The sequence below is a fragment of the Bacillus rossius genome, chromosome 3 (assembly GCF_032445375.1).
Source record: "Bacillus rossius redtenbacheri isolate Brsri chromosome 3, Brsri_v3, whole genome shotgun sequence".
NCBI lineage: Eukaryota > Metazoa > Arthropoda > Insecta > Phasmatodea > Bacillidae > Bacillus > Bacillus rossius.
Window position 1 is genome coordinate 113,441,242 of NC_086332.1, and position 23,847 is coordinate 113,465,088.

At 37.2% G+C, this 23,847-nt stretch overlaps 1 protein-coding gene across 4 annotated transcripts in view; it reads right to left on the reverse strand.

The window, feature by feature from the left end:
- Positions 1-23,847, reverse strand: part of LOC134531160 (FAD synthase-like) — a 51,246-nt gene that overhangs the window by 18,807 nt on the left and 8,592 nt on the right. For 3 of the 4 annotated variants that reach the window (XM_063366783.1, XM_063366786.1, XM_063366782.1), the window contains 3 exons: positions 15,320-15,531; positions 12,808-12,949; positions 1,537-3,328 (listed from right to left, as the gene is read on the reverse strand). In XM_063366783.1, coding sequence (XP_063222853.1) covers positions 3,317-3,328; positions 12,808-12,949; positions 15,320-15,531 — 366 coding nt within the window. In that variant the 3' untranslated portion in view covers positions 1,537-3,316. Of the gene's footprint in view, positions 1-1,536; positions 3,329-12,807; positions 12,950-15,319; positions 15,532-23,847 lie in introns of those variants that run through there. The other variant, XM_063366781.1, reaches the window with a different exon arrangement.

Sequence of the window (23,847 nt, forward strand, 5' to 3'; positions counted from 1 at the left end):
AAGGGAGTAAAAACAGCAGAAAAAATTTCTTCAAGAGAAAATGACATTTCAGATAAAGAGAATAACTAAAACGTAGTCAATGCTCAGTACGTTGAAAATGAGCTGTGTAGGTAGCAAACTCTAAAAACAATCTAATTACAAAGTGTTGTCAAAAATTTTTTTTCCTTCAAATATTTCCTCAAAACTGTTCAGAACTTTTTTTTTCCTTTGTATAACTACTAACATACCAAAACAGACATGCTTTTGAAACAGTATATTTATATAAATTGATCAATATTAGTACTTCATTTAATCTAATTGCTACCGAAATGTGGCTGTTTCAGCTCTACAGCCCTGTCTTACAAAGAAATGCAACTGCCTCTGAAACTATTTGAGACGAGGGCAGGATGTTCTTTATGGTGAACCATCAAAGGAATCATTGATATTCCAGACGAGCTTATGGGCAGGAAAGAGCCAACTACAGAGAGTAGATGTAGGCCTATCAACAATTTCGTAGTGAGCTATCAGGTTAGCTTTATGACAGTGATATTGGTTTTAATTCAATTGTACCTGCTAAAACTAAAAAATAAAGATATATTCTAATTTAACTTTACGAATATACTTAATGCTAATATCTTGTAATCGCCTTTTGGTGACAATAAATTGCACCCTGTTTTACACCTTATTTAACAGCAATACACCATTCCCAGTGTAATACAGAAACTGGAAAGACCACTAGCATTTATTAAATACACCAACTTAAGCACTAAAAATATCTATACTATAGTGTGACTTTTCATACTACATTTCATTCACTGGAGAATAAAACTATTAATACTTTTACTATCGCTACTACTGTTTTATTCGTAATGGGGGGAAGGGGGGAATAATACATATCTACATATTTATTATGTACACAAAAACTAAATTGTTTTTAGTTGCATATAAAGATGTCAGTTACTCAAAAACCATATACTTCTGTATATTTCAGCCAAAATATTTATTCATTACTCCAAGAAAATGTCACATTTGGATGAATATATTTCATATGTAAGGGCAGATAACTGTTTGGTACTCCAACAGTAGCCACCATGCAAGTAAAAAGCCAGGCTTTGAAGTGCGGCTTTCAAACCACCAATGATGGCTGTAGTTTTTTCATGGAATGTTGCATCTGAAAGCTGAGGAATCTCACTCAAAAAAAAATTAAGTTGGGTCATAGTTGCGCCTTAAAAACTTGTCTAAATAGACATATGAAGATTCTGCCAGTTCACGGACATTTGGAGGGAAGGGTGGAGGGAGGGAGAACCTTCACCACTGCTAAATGACTACACACACTTACACAAACAGGCAAGTTTATTTATAGATTTCCCCTCCTCCAGCCGAATGCCAGCCCAGCAAATCACGTCACTCGCCGGCATCAGCGACTGGCATGGAGGCCGGGCAGACATAACATAATGACGCCATTCTGTGCTTTTCATGCACTGCTAAGATATTTAACTAAACAATTTATACTTACTCATAACATACTTATTAAAAACCAACACAAGAAGAGTTATTTAGAGACACACTCAAGACACACAGCAATTATAATTTTTTTACACAAAGTTATAAATTTGCGTAAGAATCGCACTACACTTTTTTGAACTAAAAATTGGCATAAAATAGGCTACCCATACACAGGTAAATAAATACTGTAGCTGTTCCCAGGGTGAAAGAGTATTTTCAAATGAATAAGAGAAAATTGAATAAGTGTTTATAGTGTTAGATTTGTCGATGACATGTATATCTTACAAAAACTCACCGAAACAAGTCAGCAAAATGAAGCAATTGGATGCAAACATGTGTATAAAAAAAAGAGCTGAAAAAGATGTTCACACAATATTGTATTTTTTGTAATATGTGTGACATGAATATCGGTGTTCCTACGCATAATACAGAGAATAATTCAGTTATGGATGTAAAATCAAAGGTTGTTGCTGGAGTTATGAGCATTTAGGCAAATATTTGAAACACCACAATGTTTTCTGTAATGGCTATGAAGAAAGCAGCTTCAGAAAAAAATGTAAGATGCATGTGAAGAAAATAAATTAGCGAGAGCCATTGGTAAAGTTGACGAGAATAACATTCTCCTAATTTCTGTTGTAGATGGCTGTTGATGCAAACACTCCAACAAATGTAAATATGATGCATTCTATGGGGTAACTGTGATAGTAGAGTATCGCATTAAAAATGTTTTGTTTATGGCAGTTGTAAACAAATGCTGTTATGTTAGCACTTGGGCGAAAAATAGGAATATGTATCACTTCATATGACTGCTATTAAACAAGGTAGCTCTCAAGTAGCATCGAAGCCAAAATAATAGTAGAAGCAGGATTCGAAAAGAGTGTAGTTATACATATCAAGTATGCCAAAGTTATAGCTGATGGCAACAGCATTGTACACAAGAAAATTCTGGAAGCTAGGCGATATGAAGATCTTACTGTTGAAGAGATAGAATGTAAGAATCATCTGCTTTACAATTACAGGGAAGAAAATTATTTCTGTGAGTGAAAATACAATTCTTCAGAATAGTTTATGGTAAAAAGAGTAAACTATTAATTGCAGTGCAAAAAGCAATTGCTTACTGAAATTCACAGGACACAGATTTTAAAGTTAAAGTTTCACACTCAAAATGAAATACTGAAAATAATCCAAGCCAAGCTTTTGGTAAGCTCAAAAATTACAGTTCTGCACTGGTAAAGAAGACTGTGAGCCCAACCTTATTACAGAGTTGAAAAAAAAAGTGGTTTGTGGTCTAATATTCACAAAACTTACCAGTACGGGTGAGAAGCACCAGGAAGAAACGATCACGGTGACGGCAGAAGGACGAATCAATCATCCCTTTGGGCTGCATGTAGTTAAAACTCACGCTAGGGGCCCGGAGGCCTAGGAAGTGGGGGAACTGGCCTCTGGCTGGAGGTGGCGGTCGAGAGATCGCTCCGACGACCAGAAGAAAAAATTACAAAGGTGGCTGGTGGCCTAACTTAAGGGGCATTGGGAGGTAGCGTACTGTGTTCTATCGGATTACAGGAGAAACAGACTCTGGGTTAGTTCACAAAAGTCCTGCAAGAGGGACTAGCATAAGCCTGGCCCTTATGGGACCAACTGGTTTGCGCTCTGTCGGGCTAAAAGGAAAACAGAGAGAGATGTGGTGGCGGCCGCTACAGGGCTCGCTGCCCGTTGAACTTAAGTAAAATAGTTGGCATCTTCACCATGAGATGGCCAGGGCAGACCTTTCACCGACGGGCGAGATGTCCTTGATTGTAGCTCGCCGAGGTTAAAGGCCTGGTCAGTGTTCTCAGTGAAGTCCCTGGAAAAGATGGAGGGAAGAGATATGCTAGCTCGTGAGGAAAGTGTTAAAGATCCGTTAAAGATCCGTGCCACACAGCCTTGGAACATTAGAATGGGGCATGACTGGAGATGCTAACCTAAGCTGAGCTCTGGGAAGAGGACTGCCCTGGGAGGATGCTGAGAAAAGAACTCTCAGTCATGAAGCCAGACACTGTTACTTGTCGCGTTTGTGGCCTGAGGCGGGAAGAAAAATTATGTCTAATACTTGGCTGGCGAAATCACACCAGGCTCTCAGTTGCGGCGCTGGGAAAACGTAGCGGGACTCTAGTAGGAAAGATTTGATTAGGATAAACAATGGGCTAACAAAGTTTATATTAGGGGTTTAAGGTAAAAAATAAATTTTTGCCAATTATTTCAAATTTGCGGCACAATATATAATTATTAATAAAATGCTTTGACTATGTGTACTCATTCGTTCGACAAATGGACCACTGGGTCGACACCATTATAGTAAATTACAGATGTTGACTCAATAAAATGAGTACAGAACAAAACAAATATTCTCAACTATTTGGGGTCTGTGAGGATGAAATCAGGATATTACGTAGCTTCTTACGTAATTAAGTTCAAGTTTTTAAAGTTATTATGGGTATGGCTATCAAGTTAAGAAACAGATGATTTAGTTTCGTCTTCAATAGAGCTGGGCCGATCACCTATTTTTCCGATCATGCCGATGCAGATCATCTGCTGCCGATCTTGCCGATCTTCTGAACCGATTAGAGCCTTTCAAGTACCTCTGATTACACGTTGCTTTTGACGGATCACTATAAACGGTGAAATATTCCCAGACACAACTACTTTTCTTTGACATTGACGTCGTCCCGCCGAAGTCCACCCCACAGCCCGACCTGCACCCGCCAGTATCCAACCCCGCTAACGGAACGCACCCCTAGCCATGGCCCACCCGAGTCAGGCGAGCCTTCTATGCCAAGGTAGAATCAAGGGCTGTGTCTAATTAATTAAACACCTCGACCCCAGTTCACGAATAATCAAACATAATTTAATAACAACCACACTAGTAATTAAAACCCCCGCCTAAGGAAAGTGCGACGCAGGAGTGCCAGTGTCACTCACGTGTAAACTTACATTAACAAGTTTGTGAGTGCCCCCTTTGCGGCCTTCAGCCTGAATTAATTAGTGTTGTGGTAACGTAAATATTACCTCCCTTTTTTTTGTGTGTAACTAGCCACTGGAGCAGTCAACAAGTGATGAACAGTCTCTGGTGTGACTCTTATTAATTAAACTTAATTTACGTAAATTTGTCAACCATAATTCTTAAAGAGTATCTGCCAATTAGATTAATCATTAATAATTAATGTACGAATTTAGAGCCACTCTCAGCTTCTTGTTATTAAAATAATTTCTGAATAACATAACTTTAGCAACTTTGGCGCGAGAGAACACTGAGACCTTCCCTCGCGCCAAGGGCAAATCCCAGTACCGAGCGACTCGCGGACCGGGGCAGACGTGCGTTCCACGGGGAGCCATCACCCTTTGTCTCCACTGAACATTATTGCTGATAACTAGTCATTTAAACCAAATCTTTTCTTGTTGCGTAAACTCCCCGTGCGTCCCCAGTCTTTTTACGGTGTAGGGCCTAACCCAGCCGCTTAACTATAAACTCCCTGCACTAGACATTACGCAGGGCAGTTCGCCATACGGCACGGGCCGACTCCCGCTACAAGTGACTTTTTGTTAAACGTCAAGTGCACAGGCACCGACGACAGCTGCGCATAGAACTTGCACCTAATTTAACTGCGGACCGCGGTCCACACAGGTGGACCCGGGTGCCGCCACACTAGCAATTTTCGGGATTGGCCGTCTCCAATCAACCTCCCCCCTTAACCTCGACTGGTGTGAGGGCTTAAATTAGTGACAGTGAGTCAGAGCAGTCAGTGTTAATTCAATGTAATTTCGTAGAGTAATTCAATGTACGTCGTGTAAGTGTTAACTGTAATTGTAACTGTTGAGCCGATAAAACGTCCACTCCGCACACTCCGTGCGCGACGTGTCACCGACAGTATAAAGTTCGAATCCGTGTATGTTATTGTGTTGAGTCTCCCTACCCCAGCTAGGAATCAGCGTGGTATACTGCACAGGGCCTGTGACGTATTAACAGCCAGGGATCCCTCCAACCGTAAACATCACCGACGGTCCTAGCGGGCCACGCAGGGGCAATGCACCCACAGAACCCAAATTTGGTTAGACGCAGAGCTAGCCTGGCGCCCTCCCAGAACGTTATTTCAATAAGAGCCAATTTCCCGCTAGGATACACTCCCGGTCTCGAACACGAGAACCCGGATGATCGCAACATGATTACTTATAAATCACCACACACACGCTCACACACTTAACTGCTTTAAAATGTAATAAATAAGGTCAAACCAAATCTTCACCTAATCACAACACTGTCATTCTGTGATCCGCGTGTGCCAGTAGACGTCAGCGATGATAATTTTATTGCCCTTCCTTCCCCCCAGTGCCGCCAACAAACTTTCAATAATTCCAGATTGTATGCTAATTTGTGAATACGAAATACCACTAAATGGGGAACAAAACTCTTCATCAACCAGGTTTTTATACAAAAGAAAAATAAGCTCTATTTCCCACTAAACAGGATAAGAATATTAATTCTGCTAAACAAAACTTTCAATAGGCCATATTTAGCGAGAAAAAAAATAAATAGATAGATTCCGGAAGAGGTAGTTGTTTACTAACCACGAGACTACTAGCGCCATTAATTCGTACGAATTCCGTCGCGCGATGCGCGTCACTCTAATCTCTGGCGTCACATAACCTACCTAAACAACAGTCGCCATTCGCCATTGCGGTAATATTAACCATAAATGGTAAACAAATACATAGTTTTCGATTCGTAAATGATAAGAAATAACTTTGTAAATTATTTTCCCGAAAGTACCGTAAATATACGTGGAAATTGATACTTAGGTTTGTAACTGTTCAATGTTTATAAAACTTACGCTATTTGTTTACTTTATTGCTATATATTTTTTGTGTGTGTGTTAGTTTTAAATTATTAAATCCTATTATTTTTCGATGAATAATTGAATTTTCTTTCCGAAAAGTACCGTAAACAAACATGGAAAGTTGTTAGGTATAGGTAATTATTCAATGTTATAAGTTTGCAGTAGGAGACCAATGATCGGCTCAAATAATCGGCTACGTTTTGCCGATCATTATGATCGGCAAAATTAACAAAATCTGCCGATTATTACGATCGGGGATCGGCATCGGCCCAGCTCTAGTCTTCAACTGTTAACGGAAATCGAAGAATTCGACGACCAATTGGGGAGAATATCCACCTCGGTATGATGTGACACCAGGGTATAACAACGTTAAAGGCCTCCTCGGATGGACTCTTGGTCTGCGTAGGTCAGAAACTGTGACTGCTAACAGTTCGAACGTCCTTCCTTCAGGACTTGCCATTTCTGGATCGGCTCACGTTGGTGCAATAGGACCTGATGTTCTCTGCGTCTGCAATATTCTCGATTCCAGATACTTCGTAGAAGTCTGCGAGTTGGACATACTTCCTTCGGGCAGGCAGGCCAGCATAGAATCTTTTGAGTTTCTTGTGTTAAATTACTTTGTTGATTAACTAATCGCTGCTGTATGGAAACTAACAGCTTTGGTAACTTCTATTGAATTTGGAGACTATCTCTTCTTAAACATAGTAGTACGCTTATAGACAGCCATTTAGTTGAGTTAGGGATGCATCAGTAATTCTTCTTCACAAATGTAACATGCAGAAATAATAACATCAGTCAATACAGATATTTGTCTAATATTAATATTGAGGCTTCCACCATTTTCTAATATTCTTCATATGTAATGGCTCGTCCAGCACATTCACATCATTCCTGAAGTAATACTATTTCAAACCTCATTTCATATTCGTTTTCTTTTCGTTCTTTCTTTTTTCTTTTTACAATCAATTAAGGCAATCAGGGCAACGACAGAAAATAACTAAAGCATATTACATTAAGCGAATCATAGAGAAAAACATGTTAAATTGAATGTAAGGCAAGGAAAGGCAAAGAATAAATAAAATAAGAGTTAAATTAATTGTAACATTCATACTTCTATGAAAGTGCAAATATTTGCCTTTATATTATTATATTTATTATTTAAAAAAATAAACTAAAAAAGTATTTTCAGTGACTGAGTCTAAACCAAGCCCCTTGAGGTTACCCAGCACATGCTCTACCACTGTGCTACTAATCCTTTTGGGAATTTAGAAGGAAAATATTAATTTTAATAATTGTGATGCCAGTTTTTTTTAGGTATTTAAAAATTTGTGATTACTTTTTATTTTATAATGACTACTTAAAGTTTACCAAATACACTCCCGGGTAGTTTCACTATCTTAAATATTCATTTGGAAAGCCAATACATTTGATATGTCCCCTAATATTTACAAAGTGATTATATGCTGGTTTATGTTGCTACATGTGGGTCTGCCATCTTTGCGACACATCATTCATCGACTTCTGTTCCATTTTTAATAAATTACTCCTACCAAATGCCATACACATCTCTCCAGCCAATTGTTATGTCCGGTAAGAACAACCAGGCCAAGTGTTGAACTCGGTAACTCGGATTGCTTCGGGGGAGAGAATGTTGGGGGTGGTGAGCAATGCAATCATAAAAAAAGTAGTGACTTACAGTAAATGACTGTACCTCGGATGTAACGCGACACCACGGCACTACAGACTCAAGGACAGAGCAAGAGGGTTCGGAACAACGCTCTCCTGTGTGGTGGACAGTTCAGGCCGGAATGCTGGAGGGGTGGAAGGTATTCCCCAACTGTGCCTCCCAGTCAAAGTGACGCTCGGCCCAGACAACCAATCCACGTCTCCAACCCTCCAGCTTGTCCTGCCCCCTCCCAGGAAAGTTTACGTGCTGGACATGCTTGCAGAGTTGTTCCATATATGTCTTCTAACTGATGTAGTTTGTGTTAAGTGAATAAGTCAAATATGTATGATTATCAATCATACCAATTTATATGTTTTTTTAATTAAGTATTTTATTCTCACTGGATTCTAGAAAACTTAATTGTTGTGAAGGACTTCGAAATTAGGTTTAGTTAGCTGCATTAAAAATACTATATAAATAATGTGTGTTAGGTTATTTTGCTATATTTTAAATTTAATAAAACCTAACCAAGTGTTCACAAAATATCACAGTATTTTTAATGTAACTAACCTAACTTAACCACTCGGAAAAGGTAACTACAGTACTTAAAGTCTCACATCAACCTCTTAGAGAATGATTAAAAAACATGCTAAGATATAAACATTTTTTACAAATTGTATTATTTTATGAAAAAGAAGCTCTCCTACCAAATTTCCTACTTAGACTATAGAGTTTAAACAAAGACATGCAATAGAAAAATGGCCTTTTGCAGTCTAATCTAATAAAAGGAGTACTGAAAAATACAATTTTACACTTTTCTTAAAATAGTAGCATTAACTAGCTGTAAAATATTTGAAAACTTTTTATAAGCAAAAATAAAGCCATCCGCAAATTTGAATTCATAAAGTATCAATTTGTGCTTGTGCCAAACAACGATACTATCAAATGCCATAGTGGTAGAAAAAAAGTTTATTCCAGACATTAAAATAGTTTCTTTTAGTAGTTTGCTGTGTTACAAACCTATGGTACACAGCAGGCAATTATAAAATTGTGTACTTTTTAGTGTTTTGAAACATAAATAGCAGAATATAAGTTCAGTAAAATTTCTCAATAACGGACAGCCATGGAGAAAGAAAAAATGTACTCTATTGCGAAGTGTGCTTTATTGAGAAATAGATTGTTATACTTAACCTTGCCAAAAAAAATCTAACTTAGCTGATTTTTGTAAAAAACATGTTTGAAAAAAAAATCATAATTTACTAATCTATTGAACATAATGACAAAACTGTCCATCTTAAAACTTAGCTATCTTCACATGCACATTTCAAGTAGAGTACTTAATTTGAAAAAAAAAGTCAATCATAGTTATCTTTGGGCGCAGTTACACGGGACCCTGAACTAATTCAGGTGAACATGTTTAAGTAAACACATTTACAAACGCGAAAGTGTACGGTTACACGGTAGTTGCTGAAAAGTGTGTTCAGCGCTAAAACCGATTGTCTACTGTCAACGAATGACTGTGTTGTTGATCGTCTCTATTTTGTATCCAGAAAACGCGGGATTTTTCTCACTTGTTTTTAAAGTATTATCAGCAGAAATGGAATGTGTTTTCATATTGCTCAATATTTTTTTACAAATCGGGAATTCATACATCATGCACAGTAAAATTTTATAAACTTATTTTTTATTATTTTTTGAGCGAGAGTACCTATCTCAGTTTTAAGAAAATTAAGGTCAAGATCAATTAAAAAATATATATATATATATATATATATATATATATATATATATATATATATATATATATATAAATAATTACCTGTTCATTTTTTATGTTGCATTCAGTAAAATATTACTTGAACTTGTGCCAGGAACACTTTCCATCTTGAATTTCTGCAAAGGACTGTTTATATTCTAAACAGCCAATCAGAGGCTAATATAGAAGATATGTCGATCTGAACTAATCTGCCAACCTGTTTAAGTTAAATGGGAAATGGCCTCAAACGAAACATGTTCAGACTGTGTGTAACCACACTCAACAGCTGAACATGTTCACCTGAAGTAGTTAAGACTCACGTGTAACCGCGCCCTTTGTGTGACCAATTTTGTTTCCAAATGAGTTTCATTTTCAATTACAGTAAACTCTCGATTATCCGTGTTAATTGGGACCTTCCGATGCCCGGATAATTGAATGCCCATAAAAAACCCGGATAATCCGTTTCACCACTTAAAAATGGTGTATTTACTAGCAAAAGAGTGTCTCTTCAGTAGAATTCTATGAGTACAAGCAAAGGTTTTGTATACCGTGTCCCAGCTTATTGGACCATAAACAATACTGGCACTGTGTTGCCGCCATCCTTCTCCTGTCCCCTTTATTGCTACAGGAGGGCGGCGGGAGGGAGAGCGGCGGCAGTCTCAACTCAGCATCTCCCTCCACCCTTTTAACGACCTATTATCAGGGGTCACTACAAAATAAGTGTCTGAACCACAGCACAATATTATACACCTTCCCCCCCCCCTCTTACCAGCTATTGCATTTTATTTATCTACCTCGCGCAGCAAGATATTGTTTCTTGTTAATTCAGCCTATTCAAATTAGGATGCACTTTACAGTCATAACTACGAGTATGGGATACTACGAGACCTTCGAAGTTACGAGAGTTTTGAAATGCACCGTCAGTTTGACTACGTAAATAGTAATCCTAAACTAATCTGGTTATTACGAGTGCTTCCTTGTTGGCTCTTTCGTAAGAAAGAGTGATTTAAATGTCATCTTCAAACAAGGAAAAATACCGTTAGTTGGAAGGAAAAAAAGGTTCACGCAGTAAACAAAGGCTCTCTGTCTGTCTCTCTCTCTCTCTCTCTCTCTCTCTCTCTCTCTCTCTCTCTCTCTCTCGCGCGCGCTCGGCGGTTACAAGAAGCCCTCCCCCTTCCATTGTGTTACTGGCTGCTTCGGCCGGTAGAGGGGAAATTCCTAAACCACCCCCCTCTCCGCTCCCGCCGATCACTGTGTGTACGTGTGTACGAGAGCCCTGTTCTATTTGTGCGTGTGTGAGACCTCGTTGCGTGCGTGTGCGTGGGTAGATGTTTTCATGCTTTTACGTTTAGAAGGCCCTGCCACACTGTCTGATCTACTAGCAAACTGCAAAAGTTTTTCTTCACTTTTATTAATGTCTCGCACGGTTTGGATTCCAATTTAATATTCCTGTGCTAATTTCGCGGCAGTTTCTCCTTTTTTTAACCTGTCCACAACTTCTCACTTCTCTGCTATTGTCAGCACTTTACGTTTCCTTTTACCAGACATGATTACAAAAACAAATGTGCCTGGAAGAACTGATGTAAATAACTGCGTGAAAAATGCCTCTTCCAGGCGTCAGGAGTGTGGAAAGGTAAAAGAGGTAGAGGGACCTTTTTTTATTTTTTTAGCGGGCGCTGTGAAAAGAACGCTTAAAAAGAAAATGAAAAGGGGGGGGGGGGGGGGGAGTTGAGCCTGAAGCAGCAGTCAAGGCATTCCTTTTTGGTTTAATGTGTGACAAATTGACGGGTGAAGATGGCGGGGGAACGAGGGTCTGAAGGGTCAGATAAATAGCTTTCTGACACAGCAGAAAAAAAAAAAACACGCAGCGCAGTCCCGGCGTAACTACACCCCGTCATTTTTTTTACAACTTCATAAAAAAATCAGGCACGGATAACCCGAAAACCGGATAATCCAGGCCCGGATAATCGAGAGTTTACTGTATTTTCAAACCCTCTGCATTACATTTTTTTCAACACACACAGTTCCAACTGACTTGTTCCTTCCATATCCAGTGCTAATCCTTCAGTTTCCAGAAATTAATGTTTGCTTGAAACGTTACAACTCTTAATCCACAATTTTGTAAATTCATCTTTACTCTCTATAATTTTTAATATTTGTTTTTTCCCCACATCAAATTTACTTGCTAGATCACGAATACTATGTTTTTCTTAATCGTGCACATCTCATAAATATTTTCTTGATGTGTACGACGTTTTCGTCTGTGACGTTTATTTCCTCAGAGGTTGCGCAAATTAAAAACACAAAATTAAACAAATAACTTTCTAACGTTTGGCGAGACATGCACACGGACATGAAAACACATATAAGGTTGGCTGCACTAAGTTAGTAGTAAAAAATCCACATGGCAGTACCAACTAAATTGTAAATGTCATGGCTGTTGCCAAAGCCAAACAATCAGCTTGTTTTTAAGATGAATAAACACTTACATGTCTAATTACGTAAATGTAAAAAAACCACATTTTTTTTTCCTTTGAAATCACCGCCATCATGATGCTGTAGTGATATGCGAGTGTTATTGAGAGAATTAAAAAGGAAACATGTCCATGTGTATTTTTCAGAATGTCCACTAAATAGAGTTGTTAGCTTCATAAGAGCTAATCGGTTTGCCCGGGAATTGAAAGTTGTTTGTTATTGGGATATAGCAGTTCTTAGCACATTTTCATAAGTGGATGTTTGACTGTATACATTTTTTCAGCAGTGTATTCATGTAAAATTAACCTACTTTATGAAAAATAAGAAAACACAATCAACGAGATTAATCAGTGAAATGTTTGCAAATCAATGTACATGTTTTTATGCACGTTGGACATGCCAAATATGTATCAAGTTTTAAAAATATACAGTAGTCTTATTCTGTCAAGTAAATTTAACTCAAATTAGTCTAATTGCATCTCACAACTACTCGCTCTGAGTTTTTGAGTCTCGACTATTTCTATTAATAAAAACAAGGGTCTCATTCACCACACCTGAAAGTGATTCAGAGTCTCAGAATATGGGTCGGTCCTGCGAGTCCCCATCAACACAGCCTTCAAGTTGGGGTTCTTCAGCAGCAGCTTCTCTAAGGCCACCTTTATTGGGCTGGACATGCATATTACATCCAAGTTGTACCTGCAACAGTTCAGGTGCAGCTCAGCTTACTACAACACTGGCTACTGGCCACAGTGCTGCATTCGGAGGAAAACCTATGTTACACCTTTCCTACTTCAATACTGTAACCATTTTCTTCATTTTCAAATAACAACACCAAAATTGTGAACGATGTGGAAGAGTGAAATGTGATCAAATAATAGTGGTGTAAAAAAGAGAAAACGTAAATCATGATTTCAAGGAAAAAACTTCAATCATAAGTTCTATTTGCAACTAAGCTGGCAAATGTATGTCTCTGACTTGGCATCGTGAGGTAAAAAAACAAACTGCTGAGAATGAACAAATCAACTCCAATCTGTCAGGAACAATACTGATGTACACAGAATAGAAAGTGAAGTTTAAATGACTTTGGCAGTTATTAACAGCTATGAACTATTGAGTGGCATTTTAATAAGTGCAAAAATTTGCACAAGAGGTGGATCACTGGAATTTTTTTGTGACATATCTTTTTACTTGGAATGGCTTATTATTGTAATTCTGTAGCACAAATATTTACCTGTTTGAAAAAAAATTGTTAATCTCTTAGTTGTGATGTGAGAACTCTCATCACGCTGCATTTGTAAGTTTTTTCATAAAAGAAAATTGGTGTAGTAAAATATATACAAAGCAAATAGAATTTTTTTCTACATTTTACATTCTAAAAGAGGTTTCATTTTAAACACTTAATTTTCTAAGATGATATAGACATCAGTATTTAATTATAGTATAAGTATAAAATCATTCCTGTAATGATAAGTGTTGAAACTGCCCCAAACAAATTGTTTTGTGTGATATAAAACATCATACAAATAGTGAGGGATGGCATTTATAGACTCTTTTTTAATATACATTTAACTTAAAACAATTTCAATTTAATTGATTTTCCTACCAGAAATTAATTACTTTTAGGATTCTTTCAACTCAATAATTTTGATACAGTATATACTGCATTAGCTATTCATCGTATGTAAACATGAAGAAATACAAGCTGCTGTTAAAGCAACAAGAACTGTTTGTAAGATGTAACTATGAAAGCTGTACTGCAAGAGGAAAGTGCCAGAACTGCAACAGCATCAATAAAGTAACAAGCAGACCCAATAACAACAAAAAAAAAAATAAAACTATTTGCACTGCATAGTTTTTTGGTTGTAATACTCATCAGGCACAGTAAAATTAACGAAAACATCCCTGGCACCTTTCACCAACAATTTACTTTCTGAATTATAGGAACACCATTGCATGCTTCATGTTTTCAAATAAATTTGTGGGCATTTAAAACATAGGCACAACTAAGTAAATATTCTATTAACTTTTTTATAGGTATATCCGTATAAACCACTGAAACTGTATTAAACATCTGGGTTGCTAGACATATTTGGGTTAAATATAATGCAATGTAAGTAGCAATCATGAGGAAACCAAAGTAAGAAGACATATAATTAAAAAAATAATAATAAATAGGGCGTTAATTTAAAACTGACACTACCCTGAAAGTCCAAAAATAAATTTTTTACTACAAAAATTAAAATAATGTTATGAAGCTTTGTAATACCAATTGAAGGGGCTCCCCCAGTCAGGGCTGTATCTGTGTTAGTGAGGCTGGATGATGAGTGTGACGCTCGCTAGTGCTTCAAGCGCGGAGTCTCCCCTGAGAGCACGACTGTGGACTGGCATGCAGTCTTCTAGTTGTGCATAGGGCCACTTCTGAGTGGTAACCATAACATTATATGGTGGCGTAATTAATATAAAGGTATAATGCAAGTAGTCCCTAGAGTGCTTTAAAGAATCTGTAGCAGATGTTTCAAGCCTAAAAGTTACTCTGAAAAACCGTGTTTTTAGGCATTTTCACTCTTCTAAACATTTGTTCAAAAAGAAAATCTGGAAACGAAAAATCCAGAAACAAAAACACTCATCTGCCATCAGCGTATTCTTAAATGCTACACATAAACATACCCCCTCTCTGATAAGTTAGCAGTTTTCAAATTGCATGCTTTTGTATGAAGCTCTGCAAACTGCATGTGTGCCCTGGAAGGCGGAGGACTTTTCAAAGTGAGCTTTCCAAAGACACAACCAGTAAGAATTAACTTGATAAGAAAAAAATGTTCTTCTTTGTTTTGCTTTGTTATTACCACTATAAATCATCCATTTGAACACTCCTTCATAAATCTGTTCTTGATTAAATCTAAGACAGTAAATCAATAAACAGAGCAAACAAACAGTGAAAAGAAATGGATCGGGCGTAACGTCTCATTGACGTCGAGGTCACAAAGAGGATGAAAGGCAACGACTGATGAGGTGCTAAATGAATGGATGGGGGGAAATGAAGTGCCCCAGCTAGCTCGCGAGCCGCACCTCTCCGCCGACTCGGCTATGAAGGACTCGACCTCCGGGAAGGGGTCGCTGCACTGGATGTACACGGTCCTCAATGCTTGGCTCTTGCTGTGGGCATGCTTCTTCTGGAAGACAGCACTGACCAGGTGCAACAGCACTGTGCAGTCCTTGCCCCCGTTGAAGCTGAGAAACAGCTCCGACGAGTCGTAGCGGTCCAAACAGTTCTCTATCACCTGGACACGGCGGAACAACACCAGCAATTCAAAACTCAGTTCCAGAACACACACAACATGAAAGAGAACACTAATCCACATTCTATGTAGCATGCCAGAAAAATAATTGACACGTACAATTTCAGGCACTCATTACAGGAGTGTCCCGCTAATCTGGGCCCGCTAGTTTGGACATTCGGATGGGATTTATAAAAGGCAGAATTTACTCATTTTCGTAGATTATACTTAGGTAAACGTATAAAGTAATATTAAAAACTAAAAAAAAGCAGTGGGAAAAGTTGTGCACAAGAAAAAAATAGAGATTTTTTATAGTTTTACACGTATTGTAAGGCAAATTACTTTTAATCTGGACTTCCAGGCAGGGTCCGGTCCCATCTAAACCTGATAAACAGGAGACTACTATATTTTGGAATTTTCAACTCATCCTTAAATGGTAAGATTCTTACGTCATGCTTTTTTCAGAAAAAAAATAATAAAATTTAAAAAAAAAATTTTTTTGGTCACCATAGGTTTTCCCTTTTTAACCCTAAAACCGTGCTGATAAAATCCTACTGGTTTCTGAGAAATCCTAGTTTATAAATTACATTACAATACATATGCACTGACGCGGCTGCCGCAATTTTTTGCTTTCCCGTATGTGTCTGTGTGTTTAAATTTTGGAGAACTTTAGTCAAATCATGAGATTAGGTTAGGTTAGCTACCTTCAAAATACTTTAAAGCTTTGTGGACGGTTGGTAAGGTTAGTATAGCTCGACTATTCTCTAACTTCTCCGTCACATAAGTCTATGAAAGACGATATGGACATCTTTTATGCGTGTTATTATCTACTACTAGAATTGCTCGTGCGAGCTGCAAATTTCTGTAACCTTATGTGAACTTTGGAACTGTCCGGGCAACGGAATGAACTTGAGGTTGCTGTGTTACGTTGCAATTCCTACCGAACATGCACAAACACGGCTTCTGAATCGAATGTTGTCAATGTTAGGTTTGCCGATCCTATGTTTCTCCAAATATAAGAACGTTAAAAAATATGGTGATGACTGCATCAAAGAATAGGTATTGTAATGTAAGCTATAAACGGTGATTTCTCAGAAACCAGTAGGAATATATACACACTGTTTTCGTGGTAAATAAAGGAACATCTCTAGTTTCGGAAAAAAAAAAATACTACTTTCAGAAATGTATTATTAATTTTTTGTAAAAACTGTGATTTGATAATATTACCCAATGTTATATAATTCATATTTATAAAATATATTTTGGCTATAGTAAAGTTTGGCATCACAAACACATTCAACTGCTTACTTTATTAAATATTTTACCTTAAAATACAGTTGGATACATCATACGAAACAATTGCTCCAAGGGACAGTATTTCTTATTGTGTACCCAGTTTATATCAAAACTTTATAATATACCAGCTGAAGTAACCGCCATTGCCCAGGCTGAACACGGGGAGAAGAGGATTTTTTTTTAATTCGATGTAGACAATAATTGACCTCTTAATTTGAATGTCATGTGTGTAGATTTCACCAAGAATTGCCCAAAATCTTATTCAAGGGGTGAACAGGATGCTGTGGAAGGGAGGGGGAAAAGCGGGAGAATAGGAGTGTTTCAATTTTCTCATATATTCAATTAATTGTTTGTTACAATCATATGCGGATAGTAGTTCATCTAGGAGGGATAATACTGCTTTCAGGGGTAAGAAAGGGAAATAGGGGTTGTTTTTTTGTAATCTCATGTTTTCAGTGAACTTCTTTTTCTTAAATTGGATGTTAAAATTCCCCTTCGTTTGTACTGAACTGTTCAAAAGTTCACTAAGGAGAGCAAAAAAAATCTGCTTTAAGGAGTAAAGAAGTGGAATGGAGATAGTTATTCCTAAATTTCACGTAGCCAGGAAGAAAGGTTGGTTTAAGGGTAATTATATTTTTATTTTAAGCATCAAGTGTAAACAATTTCATTAAGGTATGAATTCTCCTTAAAGGGTTGTGAAAGGTGGATGGGGTAGGTTTTAGAACTATTATGTACCTATTCAATAAACCTTTTTTTATGAAATTCTGATGTAGACAGTAATTGTTCTCCTCTTTTGAACTTCAAATATCCCTGTTGTTATCAATTTGTACCTGTACTATACTTTAAGTGGTGGGAAAGATAGACGGGGGTGTTTTTTTGCTATCATATAGAGATAATTTTATGGGGGTAAATTTTAATTCAATATAGACAATTTTCTCTCAACTTGAATGTTGAGTTTGCAAAATTTCATCAAGAAGTATCATCATACTGCTTTAAGGCTAGTAAGGGGAATTGGGGTGGTTTTTTAAAAATCTCGTATGAACATCGTGGATGGGAGAACATTTTTTTTAATTGGACAAACAGTCATCTACCTCTTAATTTTAACACCAAGTGTGCAAAATTTCATAAAGGAATATCAATATTCATTTTAAGGGATGGGAAAGGAGGACAGGGTGGTTTCTGAAACCTCAAGTGGACAGGAGAGGAGGGTGGCTATTTTTAAATCAGAGGAAAAGTAAATTTCCTTATTTATATTGTCATGTTTCCGAATTTCTCGGTATAGCCGCTTGTAAATGTCTGTATTTCTTAGCGCAGGCTGGTTGGGTGTCGCCACAGCTGCACGGTGGCACCACTCGGAAACTGGAGCACTTGGCGGGTGCGGGCTGTGGTTGTGCTGGCGCCCCACATACTCGGCCGTGCGTCCGGCGCTGCCTCGTGCTGACGTTTATGGGTCGGAGACCGAACAACGTGGGTCCCACTCCGAGTCTGTACCCCGATTGCTAAATTTGGGTACGGCAGGCCGAATCCTTCTGGAAGGGGCAGCTAGGCTTTTAAGTGCGAGTGAGTGGGAGCCTCGGGGCTCACTCCGGCGGTGGTCGGTGGAAACAAGTTCGGGAGTTTGAGATGTAGGGCCTACTGCACGGGCTGTGGCCCGTGATGAAGAATTCGAAGGTTTTTACGAGAACGGGAATTGTAGATACATGGGACTCCCTTGTCGAAGTAAGTGTCTCTAGTTTAAGACTATTGCAGTAGGTAATGTGTCTGTTTAAGCTAACGTTAATGCTAGTAAAAGTTACAGTGAGTAAAGGTTTTGATACACTCTCTTGTTCATTGGTCGTACGGGTAGTAAGTGTAGCTGGATTAATGATGAAAGGTCCCCTAATTTTAACTGTTCTTTATGTAAAGACTAACTAGAAACATGTTATAATTTTGGTTTCGTTAGTTTAGATAAATGTTAGTTGTTTGAAAACTAGTGTTAGTGATTATTTTTTGTATAACCTTTGGCTCTCATCTCTCTCCAGACATCCTGTATGGCATGTAGAAACTATATCCTTAGAGCCAGGTATTAAAGTATTTAGTTAATTAAGATTGTTTATAATGAGTACCTAGATATCTCTTGCCAAGCGAGTACAAAAAGAGATAAGGAAAGTAGAATGAACCACCCTTTCCCCCTTCTCAGAAGAGATTTTAGTTTATTGATCGCAAAATTCTTTAGTACCTGTGTTCTATTTACTTCTATTTATTTGACTTATACTATTCTTTACATAATTTAAACCCCTGCACCACAATATGTAACATTATGCTTTACGGGATGGAAAAAGGGGATGAGGTGGTTTTCAAAATTTAATTTAGGCAGTGATCTTACAAAATTTCCTACATTATAAGTTGAACAGTAATTTTCTTCTTATTTTGAATGTCATCTGTAAAAATTTACAAAAAGAGGAAAACATGCTGCCTTAAAGTGGGGAAAAGAGGGATGGGGGTGGTTTTTAAACATTCCCCTTTCTTCTAAATTATTGAAGACAGTAATTTTCCCCTTAATTTAAAGGCTAAGTGTGCTCGATTTCATCAAAAAAAGTACAAAAACTCTGTTTCATGTAGAAAGTGACCCACATAATTTTTATTAATCAATTATAGAAAGTAATTTTATTCTTATTTTGAATGCAAAGTCAACAAAATTTCATCAAGTAGTGTCGAAGTTATGTTTTAAGGGGTGAGAACGGGAGATAGGAGTGATTTTTCGAAATCACACCTAAAAAGTCATCTTCCTAGTGTTTCAGAGGTCAAGTGTGTAAAGTTGAATTGCAATTGGATGAGTGGTTTAGGAATGAATGTGTGTGTGTGTATATATATATTGTTACGAACTTGAGCAAGGTTGCATCACGCGCAGGTGCAGAGCTAGCTGGGCTGCAAAACATGCCGCCGTAACATGAGATGTGCAGTGCGCACCTGGGTCGCTGCTTTATCTCCCTCCAGCCCTCCGCTCCCCCCGCGCGGCACTGTTAGTTTGATATCTGAAACCTGACAGCTGCGGAGTTACACGAGCCGCCGACACGTGTTTCAAGAGATTTCTGCCGTCGTGTCGGCGTGGAATGACGCAACTGGCCCCAGCCGCGCTCGTGAGTTCCAGAAATTGCGGCTGATATATAAAAAGAGAACGTCTGCCTCAGCAGGCAAGTTCAGAGAGAGAGTTCAGGAAGGAGATTTCCCACAGCGGAGATTCGGAGCCATAGTGCCGCAGGTGCCGCAGAGTGGCGAAGTCCTTGGATGAAGGTTCCAGGGCAGGGAGTGAATGAGTGAGTGAGTGGAGTCGGGAGATTTCCCGCGGCGGAGTTACCGGGCGATAGTGTCGCGGGCGCGGCGGAGTTCCGAGCGAGGCATCAAGCGGAACCTCGGCGAAGGCAAGTGTCGGCGGCGGCGGCGGAGTGCGGCGACGGAGTCCCGCCGCGGAGACCCACGAGGGGTGCTGCGGCGAGAGTACCGCCAGAGGTGCGGCACAGCGAGGTGTGCTGTGTGTAAAAACGAGTGACTGAGGAAGAAACATTTTTAAGTACAACTGATTAATTGGCATTTTTAAATTATTTGCTAGTAATGTAAATAGTGGCAATAAATAAAACTGTGTGTGTAATAAAATCTTTAATTGGGCTATCCTGTACGAACCCGGTAAATCGTAACAATATATACATACATACATGCACATACATATATATATATATATATATATATATATATATATATATACAGGGGCGCAACAACAAGGGGGGGGCAAGGGTATTTTGCCCCCCCCCCCCCCTCTGAAACCTTGAAGTGGGGGCAAAGAAAGTGCTGTGTAATCAATTTTTAGATAATAAAACTGCTTAAATAGCACCATTTTCCACCTTGAAATACAAATTTTCCCGGGGGAGGACCCCCGGACCCCCCGCTTCATTAGGGGGGATCGATGATTCTTTATAAAAACGTATATTGCCCCCCCCTTTGGAAATTAAGTTGTTGCGCCCCTGTATATATACATACACATACATATACATACATATATAATTACAGAATTACGTTCCAGATCTATCCCACAGAAGCCATGCATTTTTCCGGGATAAAAAGTAGCATATTCAGCTGCTTACTTTATTTTAAATTTTATGTTAAAATACAATTGGAGATATTACACAGAACAATGGCTTCCAGGAATATTCCTCAAAGATTTATATGTACATATTTTCAAAATCAAATATATTATGGTAATTATTATACAGTTTTACTTCATAAAAATATTCAAATCCTTTGTTTATTAGGTATATCTCAAAGAAATACTACCTATTATAGCAGTTACCATGGTGCGACTTCCGGAAAATTTTTGTTTTTCGTTTAATGGTCCCGAGACCTCAAAACCATTGTCACCTTAAAAGTTTATGTATATATATACACACACACACCAAAAACAAAAACACACACCCACCCCCACACCCACACAAACACACACACAACCACAATTTTGTGGCCACGATAACTGTCACAATTTTTTTACAAATCACTTCCAAACTGATACATAAAAACTAGTATTGGAAAATCTCTGTCCAGTTCGTTAAAGGGCAATATTCTACCAAAGGGGCAGAAATGGGGAAGATTTTTGAAAAATAGAAAAATCGCTGTATCTCCCATAATATGGAAAATATCACATCTGTTTGAACGTATTATAACTCATAGGAGTAATACCAAAATATTTTGTCTGAAAAAGAATTTCATACGACCAACCATATTGGCAAGAAGTTGAAAAAACAAGGGTTGTAGGACAAAAAAAATCATTACTGCCTTCGTAGAAACATCGAATCCGTACAAATTATATATTAATCTTATAATTTTTATCTAATACTTTTGTCTGAAACAATTTTTGATAAGATGAACCATTGCTGCAAAGAGTTAAAAAATTGTGGGCTAGAATTTAAAAACAAAACAAAAAATACTCCCTTACTAGTTACACTATTAAATCCGCTCATATTGTTTGTAAAACTTATAATTTTTATCTAATTTATATTGCTGGAAACTATTTTTGATAAGAAAAACCATTGTTGCAGGGGTTAAAATCATAAAGGGGTAGAATATTCAAAAAAATATCAAATTAGTACGTAACATTTACACTATTAAATCCATTCTCTTTTATGGTACAACCTTAAATTATTATCTACAACATTCATCTGAAATAATTTTTTATATGTTCAACCATTACTGCAAGGGGTAGAATAACCAAAAAAAATCATAACTCCCTTAATAGGTACATTATCAAATCAGTTTTAATTGTTTGTAAATGTTATAATTTTTATTCAATACTTTTGTCTGAAACAATTTTTGATAATACAAACCATTACTGCAAGCTTTAAAAAACCTGGGGGTGAAATAAAATAATAAAACTTCCATACCATGTACTCTATCAAATAAATTTTTATTTTTGTTCAACTTTTTAAATATTGTTGAAAACTTTTGTCAAAATAAATTTTATATCACAAATCATAACTGCAAGAGGTCAAAATAACAAGGACAGAAAGAGAAAATGTCATTACTTTTTTAATAGATATACTTTCAAATCCATTATAATTTAGGTATTGTAAAACTCCTAAACTTTATTTAAAACATTGGACTGAAACAACTTTTGATGAAACAAACTATTATAATAAAAAGAGGTTGAAGATATAAAAATTAAAACTTTATTAGTATCAAATTTGTTGGAATTTATTAATAATTATCTTAATATTACCTTAACCCTATGGCTAAAAAAAAATTTCATGACTACATATTAGTGCAAGATATGAAAAATAGTGTTTGGAGGTAAAAAATAATTGCATAACTACCTTAGTTGGTAAAATACGAAATTCGTTAAGATATTCAATGCTGGATGCATTAAGTTAAAAACAGTAAAAATATTTTCGCTGCATGGAATATGAGAAAATGTTCAATTTTTTTTTATTTTGACGAACATATAGGATGTTATGTCAGCTACATTTAAGTTCTTAAAATGTTCTAGGAGTTTATAGGAATTTCCACAATATTTCCAGAAGATATATGTATGTACTTTAAAATCTACCTATGCCTGTATGCTGAAAAAAAAAGGAATTATTTTTTAAATATTTTATGTTAAAATACAATATACAATACTGAACAATTACCTTCTTTTGTTAAACACACTGGTCAATATTTTCAATATTCACTTGAAATGGAAAACCAATTAGGGTGTAAAAGTATTGTAACATATTGACATTAAAGGTCTCCGTCTTTTTAAAACAGCCTTGGCTATGCTGTATTTCTAAGGAGCAAGTATAAATTAAAGGGTCAATTCTAATATTCGATACCGGATTCCTATTCGTTGAGAATCACAAGGGGAAATGAATGACATCATGGAAGTTGGCCACTGATAATAAATTGAATGGTGGAACGAAGGAAAATATAATACGTAGTATTGGCAACAGTGAAAGACATAATAGCACCTTGGGGAAAAAAAACGAATGATAGAGAGTTTTGGAGTGATAGTAGCGGTTGGTTATATGAGGAGGAGTCAATTAATACACAGAATTGAATAATATTATAAACTGAATAAATAAGTACACAATAATCATTAAGTAGATAGTAAATATTTATTGAAAATGTGGAATAATGAGTGTAGTAGTCACAATAAATGAGGAAAGTCATGTTTATTTATATTGAAATAATATAATTGTTATGTTTAGTGTTGTTGATATGTGTCAGTTGGCACCCGGCATGAGAATTGTGGAGACAGAGGTTGGCACGCGTGAGGAGAGAAAAAGGACGAGCATCAATAATAGGACTCGGTGTGTGTAAACAAGGTGATGTAATGAATGTGATGTGAGTGAGATAGTTAGTGATGTATTAGGTTGTAGAGCAATAAAGTGAGAACCTATTACTGGCGACGAGGATGGGATACAATAGATAGGTATCACATACAACCAGCATAATGACTAACTTGGGTAACATTGAAGAATTTGAAGTGGCGCATCCACAGACCTGGGATGCCTACGCAGA